Raw genomic sequence first — 16,085 nt, forward strand, 5'->3', positions numbered from 1 at the left:
TTACACAACATATACCCAGGTTTGCACATTTTGGGGAATATTTAAGAGGTGGAAACTTTCCGTGGGAATATATGGGAATTAACGGGAATATATGGGAATTAACGGGAATATATGGGAATTAACGGGAATATATGGGAATTAACGGGAATATATGGGAATGAACAGGAATCCTTCCAATATAAATACAAAAAAAAAACATTTTAGTTACGAATTGACTCTCCACATGGAAGGATTTCACTGAAAAACAAAAGAAATTAAATGATCCCCAATGATCCATCGCATCTCCCAAAAACGTTTTCAACATACATCTGTAAAATGATAGTCTAGAAACTAAAGCTAAAGGTTGTCTTCCTCTCAGGTGTCCATATCTTCTCCCTGGACCTCCTCAATGTCCACCTCTTGAACATCAGACTCTGAGGCCTCATCTTCACTGTCACTTTCCAACCTTGTTGAGGATGGCTTTGTTTGTCTCAAAAAGCCTCACATTTTCCCGGATGGCCACCAATTTTTCAACCTTTTGTATTGGTCAGCCTGTTGCGTGCTTTGGTGTGTGTGTTCCCAAACAAGGACCAGTTGCGCTCTGAGGCAGCTGATGTTGATGGGATTTCCTTGGCTCTCTTGTAGAGTGTATCCATTGTTTTCAGTGCCATGATGTCCTTGAGGAGCAGATTCAATGCATGAGCAGCACAGCCAATGGGTGTGATGTGAGGGTAGGACTCCTCCACTTTAGACCAAGCAGCCTTCATGTTTGCAGCATTGTCTGTCACCAGTGCAAATACCTTCTGTGATCCAAGGTCATTGACTGCCTTCAGCTCATCTGCAATGTAGAGACTGGTGTGTCTGTTGTCCCTTGTGTCTGTGCTCTTGTAGAATACTGGTTGAGGGGTGGAGATGATGTAGTTAATTATTCCTTGCCCACAAACATTCTACCACCCATCAGAGATGATTGCAAACAGTCTGCTTTCTCTATGATTTGCTTGACCTTCACTTGAACTCTGAACTCTGCATCCAGCAAATGAGTAGATAAAGCATGTCTGGTTGGCGGGGTGTATGCTGGGCAAAGAACATTCAGAAATCTCTTCCTATACACATTTCCTGTGAGCATCAGAGGTGAACCAGTTGCATACACAGCTCAAGCAAGACATTCATCAGCATTTCTCTGACTACGTTCCTCCTTTGAGTAAAAAAAAACTGGACCATGAGCTGTGGCTATCGATAAGGTGTCTGATTCATCATTTTCACCTAGAATAGAAGTAGAGGGACATTTGCTTGTTGTGAGCGCTGAGGGAACTTTATGCACTTGGCCAGATGATTCTGCATCTTTGTTGCGTTCTTCACATGATTTGGCACAGTATTTGCAAATGTACACAGCTTTTCCTTCTACATTAGCTGCAGTGAAATGTCTCAACTCATCAGATAGTGCCTGTGCCATTTTCCTGTAAAGATTAGAAAACATTTGTAAAATAAAATACAATTCCATGTACAGAGAAGTAGTTAAGCAGTTAGATTAAACGACTCCTTTGTAAGGTACATGTTTTAAAATGAAACCGCGATGGAAACGGCTGAATTAACACTCAGTTAGCAGGCTCAAGCAAGCTAAAACCCACATGGTAGCAAAAACTAACTAGCAGTAATTGTTTAAAAGTTAGAAATGATTAAATGCACTTTGATGTAGGCTACTATTTACTAATTAACAAAAAATCATGTATGTCATATAAAATATATTCACCCCACCCAGTATTTTAATCAAAACTTACCAGAAAGCATGTAGTCCTTGGCTCAGGCTCAATAGCATCTCATTAGTGTGCAAAATCTTGAGAATCAGCTGTACATGTGATGGAAAAATGCACTGTGCATGCAGAGGGTTGCAATTCCATTGAATTGGGGATAGTTTAACCAAAATATGCCACAAGACCGAGAATTGCCTTATGCATATCCCAGAAAATAAGGTTCACTGTCATGAGCTAACTTTTTGGATGAATTTAATTAAGCAATATTCCCAAAATTCCCGGGCTTAAGTTCCCATGGAAAATATCCGGGAAAATTCCTGAAATTTACCAGAAAGTTTCCGACCCTTTGCAACCCTAGTCAGGACATAAGTATACCCCGACATAAAGTCTCATAACATTGCTGGGAAAAAAAAAAGTATTCTCTATCCCCTAAATACATGCGTTTGGCCTATAGTGTATAGCCCTTACAGTCTATAGTGTAGAGCCTACAGCAGTCTATAGTGTAGAGCCTACAGCAGTCTATAGTGTAGAGCCTACAGCAGTCTATAGTGTAGAGCCTACAGCAGTCTATAGTGTAGAGCCTACAGCAGTCTATAGTGTAGAGCCTACAGCAGTCTATAGAGTAGAGCCTACAGCAGTCTATAGAGTAGAGCCTACAGCAGTCTATAGAGTAGAGCCTACAGCAGTCTATAGTGTAGAGTCAAAACACACAAATCTATATACATATATGGACGAGCGGTGTCAGAGCGGAACGGACTAAGATACCGTAGAATAGTATTCAGTATATACATAAACTCAGCAAAAAAAAGAAACGTCCCTTTTCAGGACCCTGTCATTCAAAGATAATTCTTAAAAATCCAAATAACTTCACAGATCTTAATTGTAAAGGGTTTAAACACTGTTTCCCATGCTCATTCAATGAACAATTAATGAACATGCACCTGTGGAACGGTCATTAAGACACTAACAGCTTACAGACGGTAGGCAATTAAGGTCACAGTTCGGAAAAATTAGGACACTAAAGAGGCCTTTCTACGGACTCTGAAAAACACCAAAAGAAAGATGCCCAGGGTCCCTGCTCATCTACGTGAACATGCCTTAGGCATGCTGCAAGGAGGTATGAGGACTGCAGATGTCGCCAGGGTAATAAATTGCAATGCCAGTGCTGTGAGACATCTAAGACAGTGCTACAGGGAGACAAGAAGGACAGCTGATCGTCCTCGCAGTGGCAGACCATGTGTAACAACACCTGCACAGGATCGGTACATCCGAACATCACACCTGCGGGACAGGTACAGGATGGCAACAACAACAGCCCGAGTTACACCAGGAACGCACAATCCCTCCATCAGTGCTCAGACTGTCCTCAATAGGCTGAGAGAGGCTGGACTGAGGGCTTGTAGGCCTGTTGTAAGGAAGGTCCTCACCGGCAACAACGTTGCCTACGGGCACAAACTCACCGTGACTGGACTCTTTACTGTGCTCTTTACTGACAAGTTGGGGTTGTCTCACCAGGGGTGATGGTCGGATTTGCATTTATCGTCGAAGGAATGAGCATTACACCGAGGCCTGTACTCTGGAGCGGGATCGATTTGGTGGAGTCATGGTGGAGTCATGGTATGGGGCGGTGTGTCACAGCATCATTGGGCTGAGCTTGTTGTCATTGCAGGCAATCGCAACGCTGTGCGTTACAGGGAAGACATCCTCCTCCCTCATGTGGTACCCTTCCTGCAGGCTCATCCTGACATGACCCTCCAGCATAACAATGCCACCAGCCGTACTGCTCGTTCTGTGCGTGATTTCCTGCAAGACAGGAATGTCAGTGTTCTGTCATGGCCAGCGAAGAGCCCGGATCTTAATCCCATTGAGCACGTCTGGGACCTGTTGGATCGGAGGGTGAGGGCTAGGGCCATTCCCCCCCAGAAATGTCTGGGAACTTGCAGGTGCCTTGGTGGAAGAGTGGGGTAACATCTCACAGCAAGAACTGGCAAATCTGGTGCAGTCCATGAGGAGGAAATGCACTGCAGTACTTAATGCAGCTGGTGGCCACACGAGATACTGACTTATTTTGTTTTTGACCACTTTGTATAGGGACACATTATTCAATTTCTGTTAGTCACATGCCTGTGGAACTTGTTCAGTTTGTCTCAGTTGTTGAATCTTGTTATGTTCATACAAATATTTACACATGTTAAGTTTGCTGAAAATAAATGCAGTTGAAAGTGAGAGGACGTTTCTTTTTTTTGCTGAGTTTGTGATGAGTAATGCCAGATTTGTAAACTTTATTATTAAAGTGACTAGTGTTCTATTCCTTAAAGTGGCCAGTGATTTCTAGTCTATGCCTATAGGCAGCATCCTCTAATGTGCTAGTGATGGCTGTTTAACAGTCTGATGGAATGGAGATAGAAGCTGTTTTCAGTCTCTCTGTCCCAGCTTTGATGCACCTGTACTGACCCCTCTTTCTGGATGATGGCATGGTAAACAGGCAGTGGCTCGGGTGGTTGATGTCCTTGATGATATTTTTGACCTTCTTGTGACATCGGGTGCTGTAGGTGTCCTGGAGGGTGGGTAGTTTGCCCCTGGTAATGCGTTGGGCAGACCGCTCCACCCTCTGGAGAGCCTTGCGGTTGCGGGCTGTGCAGTTGCCGTACCAGGCGGTGATACAGCCCGACAGGATGCTTTCAATTGTGCATCTGTAAAAGTTTGTGAGGGTTTCAGGTGACAAGCCAAATTTCTTTAGCTCTTGAGGTTGAAGAGGCGCTGTTGTCAAAAGTCCACGTTCATCTCCTCTGCTGTTTCCAGAAGTCCACGTTCATCTCCTTTGTTTTGTTGACGTTGAGTGAGAGGTTGTTTTCCAGGCACCACACTCCCAGTGCCCTCACCTCCTCCATGTAGGCTGTCTCGTCATTGTTGGTAATCAAGCTTACTACTGTTGTGTCGTCTGCAAACTTGATGATTGAGTTGGAGGCGTGCTTGGCCACGCAGTCATAGGTGAACAGGGAGTACAGGAGGGGGCTGAGAGTGAGTGAGAGAGAGAACCAACTGTTGTAGGCTAACAAATGTAGGCCTAGTTCTCCTGTAATTGATGTCTCTTTTCTTCTTTTCAGGTGCTGGGGAGTCTGGGAAAAGTACAATAGTGAAGCAGATGAAGTAAGTTCAACCACTTCACGATGTGAGCACTTTGCCTTCCAAACTGCATTCTATGACACGCTCACTCTCTTTGATGGAAGCAGCACAGAACTAGAATGAGATGGTGATGAGATTCCAAGCCTGTTCTATTCATTATGTTTTCATGGGTAGAATGTTGCAGCGATTAGTGCTTTTTGAGGTAGATTTTTTTTGTAAACAATTTTTTTAATGATCATGTTTTATTTTACTATATGGGCGTTATGAAATATGAACTTGAAATTATTAGAGCTTTTTAATTGAGATCCCAAAGCCAAATATTGCTAACAATCAGCAGGCAAAACATTGAAAACATTCCATTGTCTCTATCCACATAGAATAAAGAGCCCCATGACGGTAGTGACTGCTCATTACTGGTTATCACTTATTAACCATAATTTATTCGGCTTTACTTTGCTTAAATAAAATATTTCAGTTGTGTGTGTGTGGCCAGTTTGTGTGGCCAGTTTACACACTGGACAGTTTATTAGGTACACCACCCCTTTCATGAAAATGGATTGCTCTTAGAGACAGTGAGTCATGTGGCCGTGTCTTGCCACAGTTGAAGTCGGAAGTTTACATACACTTAGGTTGGAGTCATTAAAACTCGTTTTTCAACCACTTCACAAATTTCTTGTTAACAAACTATGGTTTTGGCAAGTCGGTTAGGACATCTACTTTGTGCAAGACACAAGTCATTTTTCCAACAATTGTTTACAGACAGATTATTTCACTTATAATTCACTATCACAATTCCAGTGGGTCAGAAGTTTACATACACTAAGTTGACTGCCTTTAAACAGATTGGAAAATTCCAGAAAATGATGTAATGGCTTTAGAAGCTTCTGATAGGCTAATTAACATAAATTGGATGTGTACCTGTGGATGTATTTCAAGGCCTACCTTCAAACTCCCTGCCTCTTTGCTTAACATCCTGGGAAAATCAAAAGAAATCAGCGAAGACCTCAGGAAAAAAATTGTAGACCTCCACAAGTCTGGTTCATCCTTGGGAGCAATTCCCAAATGCCTGAAGGTACCACGTTCATCTGTGCAAACAAAAGTACCCAAGTATAAACACCATGGGACCACGCAGTTGTCATACTGCTCAGGAAGGAGGATGCTTGCAAGCTGAAGAACACCATCCCAAACGTGAAGCACGTGGGTGCCAGCCTCATGTTGTGGGGGTGCTTTGCTGCAGGAGGGACTGGTGCACTTCACAAAATAGATGGCATCATGAGGCAGGGACATTATGTGAATATATTGAAGCAACATCTCAAGACATCAGTCAGGAAGTTAAAGCTTGGTCGGAAATGCGTCTTCCAAATGGACAATGACCCCAAGCATACTTCTAAAGTTGTGGCAAAATGGCTTAAGGACAAGAAAGTCAAGGTATTGGAGTGGCCATCACAAAGCCCTGACCTCAAGCCTGTCACATTTGTGGGAAGAACCGAAAAAGTGTAGGCCTCCTTGCTCGCACACAAACCTGACTCAGATGCACCAGCTCTGTCAGGAGGAATAGGCCAAAATTCACCCAACTTATTGTGGGATGGCTACACGAAACGTTTGACCCAAGTTAAACAATTTAAAGGCAATGCTACCAAATACTAATTGAGTGTATGTAAACTTCTGACCCACTAGGAATGTGATGAAATAAATAAAAGCTGAAATAAATCCTTCTCTCTGCTATTATTCTGACATTTGAAATTCTTAAAATAGTGGTGATCCTAACTGACCTAAGACAGGGAATTTTTATTTAGATTCAATGTCAGGAATTGTGAAAAACTGAATTTAAATGTTTTTTGGCTAAGGTGTATGTAAACTTCCGACTTCAACTGTATATAAATCAGGCAGACAGGCATCGAGGCATTCAGTTACTGTTTGTTTGAACATTAGAATGGGCAAAACTAGTTACCTAAGCGCCTTTGAGCGTGGAATTATCGTCGGTGCCAGTATTTTAGAAATATCCGGCCTCCTGGGCTCTTCATGCACGACTGTGTCTAGGGTGAATGTGTGAATGGTGCAACAAAAAAACATCCATTCTGTGGGCGAAAACAGCTCGTTGATGGGAGGTCGAAGGAGAATGGCAAGAATCGTACAAGCTAACAGGCATGCACACAAATAATGGCGCAGTACCACAGTGGTGTGCAGAACGGCATCTCGGAAGCCACAACTAGTCGATCCTTGTCATGGATGGGCTTTTGCAGCAGACAACCACACCGGGTTCCACTCCCATCAGCTAAAAACAAGAAGAAGAAGAAGAAGCAGCAGCTCCAGTGGGTACACGAGTGGGAGTGGGAAAAACATTGCCTTGTTTGACGAATTCCAGTTCCTGTTGTGTCATGCTGATGACAGGATTTGGAATAAACAGCATGAGTCCAAGGCCCCATCCTGTCTAGTGTCTGCGGTACAGGCTGTTTGTGTAATGGTGTGGGGAATGTTTTCCTGGCACACGAGCGGTCCCTTGATACAAATTGAGCTACGTTTCCATGCTGTTCTGGAGGTTAAAGTGGGGGTCCGACCTGTTCCTGGATGGATGTACCTAATATATTCGCCACTGAGTGTGTATATTTTGTTTGATTTTATTATTCAATATCTTAGACAACCATCTAATACAGTGTTATCCAAACTTTTTCAGCAGTGACCCCATTTCTTTTTCCCGCCAGAATTTCTTGGGACCCCATTTTGTTTTTACCCCTTAAATGTCTTGCGATCCCACCCCAAATCTAATGACACAAACCTTAAAATCGCTACATTTTAAGATATTTACATAAACAAATGAACTTTAATTCATTCGTTTCTCAATATAATTTTATGTTTAAAAATATCTTTCTCAAAAACGTTTGTGCGCTAGGAACACCTTCTCTATCCTACTGTATAATGAACAAAAATATTAATATAAACACAACATGCAACTATTTCAAGTATTTGATTGGTTTACAGTTCATATAAGGAAATCAGTTCATTTAAATGCATTCATTAGGTGTAATCTATGGATTTCACATGACTGGGAATGCAGATATGCTTCTGTCGGTCACAGATAACTGTTTAAAAAAAGGGGAAAAAAGGTAGGGTCGTGGATCAGAAAACCAGTCAGTATCTGGTGTTGCCACCATTTGCCTCATACAGCGTGACAGATCTCCTTCACATAGAGTTGATCAGGCTGTTGATTGTGGCCTGTGGAATGTTGCCCCGCTCCTCACATATCTGGTGAGTATGCAGGCCATGGAAGAACTGTGACATTTTCAGCTTCCAGGAATTGGGGCTGTGCGTTATCATGCTGAAACATGAGGTGATGGCGGCGGATGAATGGCAGGACAATGGGCCTCAGGATATTGTCACTGTATATCTGTGCATTCAAATAGCCATCGATAAAATGTAATTGTGTTTGTTGTTCGTAGCTTATGCCTGCCCATACCATAACCCCACCACCACCATGGGGCACTCTGTTCACAACGTTAACATTAGCAAACTGCTCGCCTACACGACACCATACATGCTGTCTGCTCGGTACAGTTGAAATGTTATTTTATTGTTCCCAGCACAAGGTGCACCTGTGTAATGATCATGCTGTTTAAACAATCGGTTGATGAGCATGCATTTAGTTTTACTAGCATTTTAAAAGCAGTTGGAGGCCACGGAAGGAGAGTTGTATGGCATTGAAGCTCGTCTGGAGGTTTGTTAACACAGTGTCCAATGAAGGGCCAGATGTATACAGAATGGTGTCGTCTGCGTGTAGGTGGATCAGAGAATCACCAGCAGCAAGAGCAACATCATTGATATATACAGAGAAAATAGTCGGCCCGAGAATTGAACCCTGTGGCACCCCCATAGAGACTGCCAGAGGTCCGTACAACAGGCCCTCCGATTTGACACGCTGAACTCTATCTGAGAATGAATTGGTGAATCAGGCGAGGCAGTCACTTGAGAAACCAAGGCTATTGAGTCTGCGGATAAGAATGCAGTGATTGACATAGTCGAAAGCCTTGGCCAGGTCGACGAATACAGCTGCACAGTATTGTCTCTTATCAATGGCAGTTATGATATCGTTTAGGACCTTGAGCGTGGTTGAGGTGCACCCATGACCAACTCGGAAACCAGATTCCACAGTGGAGAAGGTACGGTGGGATTTGAAATGGTCGATCTGTTTGTTAACTTGGCTTTCGAAGATTTTTGAAATACAGGGCAGGATGCATGTAGGTCTATAACAGATTGGGTCTAGAGTGTCTCCCCCTTTGAAGAGGGGGATGGCCGCGGCAGCTTTCCAATCTTTGTGGATCTCGGACGATACAAAAGAGTGGTTGAATAGGCTAGTAATAGGGGTTGCAACAATTTCGGCGGATAATTTTAGAAAGAGAGGGACCAGATTGTCTAACCCAGTTGATTTGTAGGGATACAGATTTTGCAGCTCTTTCAGATATCAGCTGTCTGGATTTGGGTGAAAGAGAAGCGGGGAGGGCTTGGGCAAGTTGCTGCAGGGGTTGCTGAGGATGTTGGCTGGGGTAGCCAGGTTGAAAGCGTGGCCAGCCATAGAAAAATGCTTATTGGAATGATCGATTATTGTAGATCTTTTGGTGGTGACAGTGTTTCCTATCCTCAGTGCAGTGGGCAGCTGGGAGGAGGTGCTCTTATCTTCCATGGACTTGAGTGTCTCAAAACTTTTTTGAATTAGTGCTACAGGATGCAAATTTCTGTTTGAACTAACTGACTGAGTATATTGGTTCCTGACTTCCCTGAAAAGTTGCATATCGCGGGGGCTATTCTATGCTAATGCAGAACGCCACAGGGTGGTTTTGTGCTGGTCAAGGGCAGTCAAGTCTGGGGTGAACCAAGGTTTATATCTGTTCTTAGATCTTCATTTTTTGAATGGGGCATGCTTATTTAAGATGGTGAGGAAAGCACTTTTGAAGAGCAAACGGGAATCCTCAACTGACGGGAGGAGGTCAATAGGCCTGCTCGATTAGAAAGGCCTGCTCGCTGAAGTGTTTTAGGAAGCGTTTGACAGTGATGAGGGGTGGCCTTTGACTGTGGACCCATCACGCAGGCAGGCAATGAGGCAGTGATTGCTGAGATCCTGGTTGAAGAGGTGTATTTAGAGGGCAAGTTGGTCAGGATGATATCTAAGAGGGTGCCCATGGTTACGGATTTAGGGTTGTACCTGGTAGGTTCCTTAATAATTTGCGTGAGATTGAGGGCATCTAGCTTAGATTGTAGAATGGCCGGGGTGTTATGTATATCCCAGTTTAGGTCACCTAACAGAACGAAATCTGCCCCCCATCTATCTTCAATCAATTCACATCTGGTGTCCAGGGCACAGCTAGGGGCTGAAGGGGGTCTATAACAAGCTGCAACAGTGAGAGACTTGTTTCTAGGAAAGTTGTATTTTTAAAAGTACAAGCTCGAATTGTTTGGGCACAAAACTGGATAGTGTGACAGAACTCTGCAGGCTATCTCTGCAGTAAATTTCAACTCCGCCCCCTTTGGCAGTTCTATCTTGTCGAATATGTTTTATTTGGGGATGGACATTGTTGGTGGCCTTCCTAAGCCAGGATTCAGACACCGCTAGGACATCCGGGTTGGCAGAGTGTGCTAAAGCAGTGAATAAAACAAACTTAGGGAGGAGGCTTATAATGTTATTAACATGCATGAAACCAAGGCTTTTACGGTTACAGAGGTCAACAAATGAGAGCGCCTGGGGAATAGGTGTGGTAGTGGGGGCTGCAAGGCCTGGATTCATCTCTACGTCACCAGAGGAACAGAGGAGGAGTAGGGTAAGGGTACGGCTAAAGGCTATAACAACTGGTCGTCTTGTGCGTTCGGAACAGAGAGTAAAGGAGCAGATTTCTGGGCGCGGAAGAATAGATTCAAGGCATAATGTACAGACAAGGGTATGGTAGGATGTGAATACAGCGGAGGTAAACCTAGGCATTGAGTGACGATGAGAGGTTTTGTCTCTAGAGGCACCGGTTAAGCCAGGTGAGGTCACCGTGTAGGTGTGTCCACATTTTTGACTGGTACTGTACTTTGGGTGGTAGACCATTCTTGATACATTCTTGATACACACGGGAATCTGTTGAGCGTGAAAAAACCCAGTAGCGTTGCAGTTCTTGACTCAAACCCCTGTGTCTGACACCTACATACTACCATTCCCCGTTCAAAGGCAACTTACATTTTTTTTGTCTTGCCCATTTACTCTCTTAATAGTATTTACCTGGATTCACCTGGTCAGTCTGTCACGGAAGTAGTAGATGATGGTCAGTCTGTCACGGAAGTAGTAGATGATGGTCAGTCTGTCACGGAAGTAGTAGATGATGGTCAGTCTGTCACGGAAGTAGTAGATGATGGTCAGTCTGTCACGGAAGTAGTAGATAATGGTCAGTCTGTCACGGAAGTGTTCTTAATGTTTTTCTCCATTCAATAATCTGTTCTCATAATGTTTAATACTGGTCTAACTTTCTCTGTGGTCCCCAACTATCCAAACTCATCTTGGCTAGTGAAAAGGCTAGCCCGTGATCTTTGGGTTGTCACAGCGGCCCGTGATCATTGGGTTGTCACAGCTGACCGTGATCTTTGGGTTGTCACGGCTGCACGTGATCATTGGGTTGTCACGGCTGCACGTGATCATTGGGTTGTCACAGCTGACCGTGATCATTGGGTTGTCACAGCGGACCGTGATCATTGGGTTGTCACAGCGGACCGTGATCATTGGGTTGTCACAGCGGCCCGTGATCATTGGGTTGTCACAGCGGCCCATGATCATTGGGTTGTCACAGCTGACCGTGATCTTTGGGTTGTCACAGCTGACCGTGATCTTTGGGTTGTCACGGCTGCACGTGATCATTGGGTTGTCACAGCTGACCGTGATCATTGGGTTGTCACAGCGGCCCGTGATCATTGGGTTGTCACAGCGGCCCGTGATCATTGGGTTGTCACAGCGGCCCGTGATCATTGGGTTGTCACAGCGGCCCGTGATCATTGGGTTGTCACAGCGGCCCGTGATCATTGGGTTGTCACGGCTGCACGTGATCGTTGCGTTGTCACAGCTGACCGTGATCATTGGGTTGTCACAGCTGACCGTGATCTTTGGGTTGTCACAGCTGACCGTGATCTTTGGGTTGTCACAGCTGACCGTGATCTTTGGGTTGTCACAGCTGACCGTGATCTTTGGGTTGTCACAGCTGACCGTGATCATTGGGTTGTCACAGCGGCCCGTGCTGCAGACCTGTTTGATGAAATCACCAATTTAATAGGTCTTCAAAGTAAGTAAGACATAGTTTCAAGACTGCTACAACTATCAATCGGTTAGTAGAGCTATACCTCCTGAACTGTCTCTATCCCTCTTGTTTGCTGGGTTGTGTACATTCCTCTCTCATGTGGTCTTTGTGCTGTGCCGGGAAGAATAAGCGCAATGGATCCTGCTCATTGTTGTTAATTACAATGTTTTCTGCGCTGAACTAGGTTGAGTATTTTGCCTATTGAAAACTACAACTCCCTACAACGTCCCACAGTTCACTAATTGAATCGGTCACTTAGTTGTTTAATTATCAGAGGGGGGGGGGGGGGGGGGGGGGGGTATTGTTAATCGTTCAGCTCTAGTTGCAGCCCAAATGGAATTCTATCAAACTCACATACACCAGGATGGTTGGTGGTATGTTTCAGTCCAAACTGGATTCTGACAAACTCACATACACCAGGATGGTTGGTGGTATGTTTCAGTCCAAACTGGATTCTGACAAACTCACATACACCAGGATGGTTGGTGGTATGTTTCAGTCCAAACTGGGTTCTGACAAACTCACATACACCAGGATGGTTGGTGGTATGTTTCAGTCCAAACTGGGTTCTGACAAACTCACATACACCAGGATGGTTGGTGGTATGTTTCAGTCCAAACTGGGTTCTGACAAACTTGTATGAACAAAATCAAAGGTTACTGTTACCATTTCTGGTGATGACATTTTAATAAGTTGTGTAATTGATCATTTTAACTTATCAAACAGTTGACTGATAAAAAAAAATGGCATTCGGAATATGTTGTACAGTATTTTCTAAGGGCTTAATGGTTCAGGGAGAATCGGCATCGACAGTTGAGTTCAGCTTTGTCAGTCTGTGTTTTGTGTGTGCGTGTTTGTGCGTGCGTGTGACCGTGTTCTGTGTATGCATATAGAGACGCTAGCCTCATTTAGCATGGCACTGCTCAGGCAGAGCGAGGATGGAGGAAGCACCCATTACATAACAAACTAAACAATGGCCACAGATGCTGGCCTGGAATGGCCTGAATAGACTCCCAACCCTGGATTCCCACATTAAGAAAGCCCACGCCTCGTCACTCATGCACAATTCACCATGCTATTAAAAGTTGATTGGTTTTTGAAATGTCTTGTCCTAAATGTCCACACATCCAGGAACATTTCAGTCAGCCCTTAGACTAGAGACTTCTGTGAAGCCAAATCATGTAGCTTTATTTCCAGAAACCTTCCCTAAAATGACTAGGTTTATTTCCAGAAACCTTCCCTAAAATGACTAGGTTTATTTCCAGAAACCTTCCCTAAAATGACTAGGTTTATTTCCAGAAACCTTCACTAAAATGACTAGGTTTATTTCCAGAAACCTTCACTAAAATGACTAGGTTTATTTCCAGAAACCTTCTCTAAAATGACTAGGTTTATTTCCAGAAACCTTCCCTAAAATGACTAGGTTTATTTCCAGAAACCTTCTCTAAAATGACTAGGTTTATTTCCAGAAACCTTCCCTAAAATGACTAGGTTTATTTCCAGAAACCTTCCCTAAAATGACTAGGTTTATTTCCAGAAACCTTCCCTAAAATGACTAGGTTTATTTCCAGAAACCTTCTCTAAAATGACTAGGTTTATTTCCAGAAACCTTCCCTAAAATGACTAGGTTTATTTCCAGAAACCTTCCCTAAAATGACTAGGTTTATTTCCAGAAACCTTCCCTAAAATGACTAGGTTTATTTCCAGAAACCTTCCCTAAAATGACTAGGTTTATTTCCAGAAACCTTCCCTAAAATGACTAGGTTTATTTCCAGAAACCTTCCCTAAAATGACTAGGTTTATTTCCAGAAACCTTCTCTAAAATGACTAGGTTTATTTCCAGAAACCTTCCCTAAAATGACTAGGTTTATTTCCAGAAACCTTCCCTAAAATGACTAGGTTTATTTCCAGAAACCTTCCCTAAAATGACTAGGTTTATTTCCAGAAACCTTCCCTAAAATGACTAGGTTTATTTCCAGAAACCTTCCCTAAAATGACTAGGTTTATTTCCAGAAACCTTCTCTAAAATGACTAGGTTTATTTCCAGAAACCTTCCCTAAAATGACTAGGTTTATTTCCAGAAACCTTCCCTAAAATGACTAGGTTTATTTCCAGAAACCTTCCCTAAAATGACTAGGTTTATTTCCAGAAACCTTCACTAAAATGACTAGGTTTATTTCCAGAAACCTTCCCTAAAATGACTAGGTTTATTTCCAGAAACCTTCCCTAAAATGACTAGGTTTATTTCCAGAAACCTTCCCTAAAATGACTAGGTTTATTTCCAGAAACCTTCCCTAAAATGACTAGGTTTATTTCCAGAAACCTTCCCTAAAATGACTAGGTTTATTTCCAGAAACCTTCCCTAAAATGACTAGGTTTATTTCCAGAAACCTTCACTAAAATGACTAGGTTTATTTCCAGAAACCTTCCCTAAAATGACTAGGTTTATTTCCAGAAACCTTCACTAAAATGACTAGGTTTATTTCCAGAAACCTTCCCTAAAATGACTAGGTTTATTTCCAGAAACCTTCCCTAAAATGACTAGGTTTATTTCCAGAAACCTTCCCTAAAATGACTAGGTTTATTTCCAGAAACCTTCCCTAAAATGACTAGGTTTATTTCCAGAAACCTTCCCTAAAATGACTAGGTTTATTTCCAGAAACCTTCCCTAAAATGACTAGGTTTATTTCCAGAAACCTTCACTAAAATGACTAGGTTTATTTCCAGAAACCTTCCCTAAAATGACTAGGTTTATTTCCAGAAACCTTCACTAAAATGACTAGGTTTATTTCCAGAAACCTTCCCTAAAATGACTAGGTTTATTTCCAGAAACCTTCCCTAAAATGACTAGGTTTATTTCCAGAAACCTTCCCTAAAATGACTAGGTTTATTTCCAGAAACCTTCCCTAAAATGACTAGGTTTATTTCCAGAAACCTTCCCTAAAATGACTAGGTTTATTTCCAGAAACCTTCCCTAAAATGACTAGGTTTATTTCCAGAAACCTTCCCTAAAATGACTAGGTTTATTTCCAGAAACCTTCCCTAAAATGACTAGGTTTATTTCCAGAAACCTTCACAAAAAAAAAATACAAATATATATACAGTGCCTTGCGAAAGTATTCGGCCCCCTTGAACTTTGCGACCTTTTGCCACATTTCAGGCTTCAAACATAAAGATATAAAACTGTATTTTTTTGTGAAGAATCAACAACAAGTGGGACACAATCATGAAGTGGAACGACATTTATTGGACATTTCAAACTTTTTTAACAATTCAAAAACTGAAAAATTGGGCGTGCAAAATTATTCAGCCCCTTTACTTTCAGTGCAGCAAACTCTCTCCAGAAGTTCAGTGAGGATCTCTGAATGATCCAATGTTGACCTAAAATGACTAATGATGATAAATACAATCCACCTGTGTGTAATCAAGTCTCCGTATAAATGCACCTGCACTGTGATAGTCTCAGAGGTCCGTTAAAAGCGCAGAGAGCATCATGAAGAACAAGGAACACACCAGGCAGGTCCGAGATACTGTTGTGAAGAAGTTTAAAGCCGGATTTGGATACAAAAAGATTTCCCAAGCTTTAAACATCCCAAGGAGCACTGTGCAAGCGATAATATTGAAATGGAAGGAGTATCAGACCACTGCAAATCTACCAAGACCTGGCCGTCCCTCTAAACTTTCAGCTCATACAAGGAGAAGACTGATCAGAGATGCAGCCAAGAGGCCCATGATCACTCTGGATGAACTGCAGAGATCTACAGCTGAGGTGGGAGACTCTGTCCATAGGACAACAATCAGTCGTATATTGCACAAATCTGGCCTTTATGGAAGAGTGGCAAGAAGAAAGCCATTTCTTAAAGCTATCCATAAAAAGTGCAGTTTAAAATTTGCCACAAGCAACCTGGGAGACACACCA

The 16,085-nt window shown here is 42.9% G+C and overlaps 1 protein-coding gene across 5 annotated transcripts in view; it reads left to right on the plus strand.

Annotated features, from left to right (window-relative positions):
* The window catches only part of LOC110532808 (guanine nucleotide-binding protein G(i) subunit alpha), a 62,124-nt gene that overhangs the window by 13,441 nt on the left and 32,598 nt on the right, over positions 1–16,085 (plus strand). For all 5 annotated transcript variants that reach the window (XM_036988938.1, XM_036988937.1, XM_036988939.1 and 2 more), the window contains exon 2: positions 4,838–4,880. In XM_036988938.1, the coding sequence (XP_036844833.1) occupies positions 4,838–4,880 (43 nt within the window). The remainder of the gene's footprint in view (positions 1–4,837; positions 4,881–16,085) is intronic.

The sequence above is a fragment of the Oncorhynchus mykiss genome, chromosome 9 (genome assembly GCF_013265735.2).
Source record: "Oncorhynchus mykiss isolate Arlee chromosome 9, USDA_OmykA_1.1, whole genome shotgun sequence".
Taxonomy (NCBI): Eukaryota; Metazoa; Chordata; class Actinopteri; order Salmoniformes; family Salmonidae; genus Oncorhynchus; species Oncorhynchus mykiss.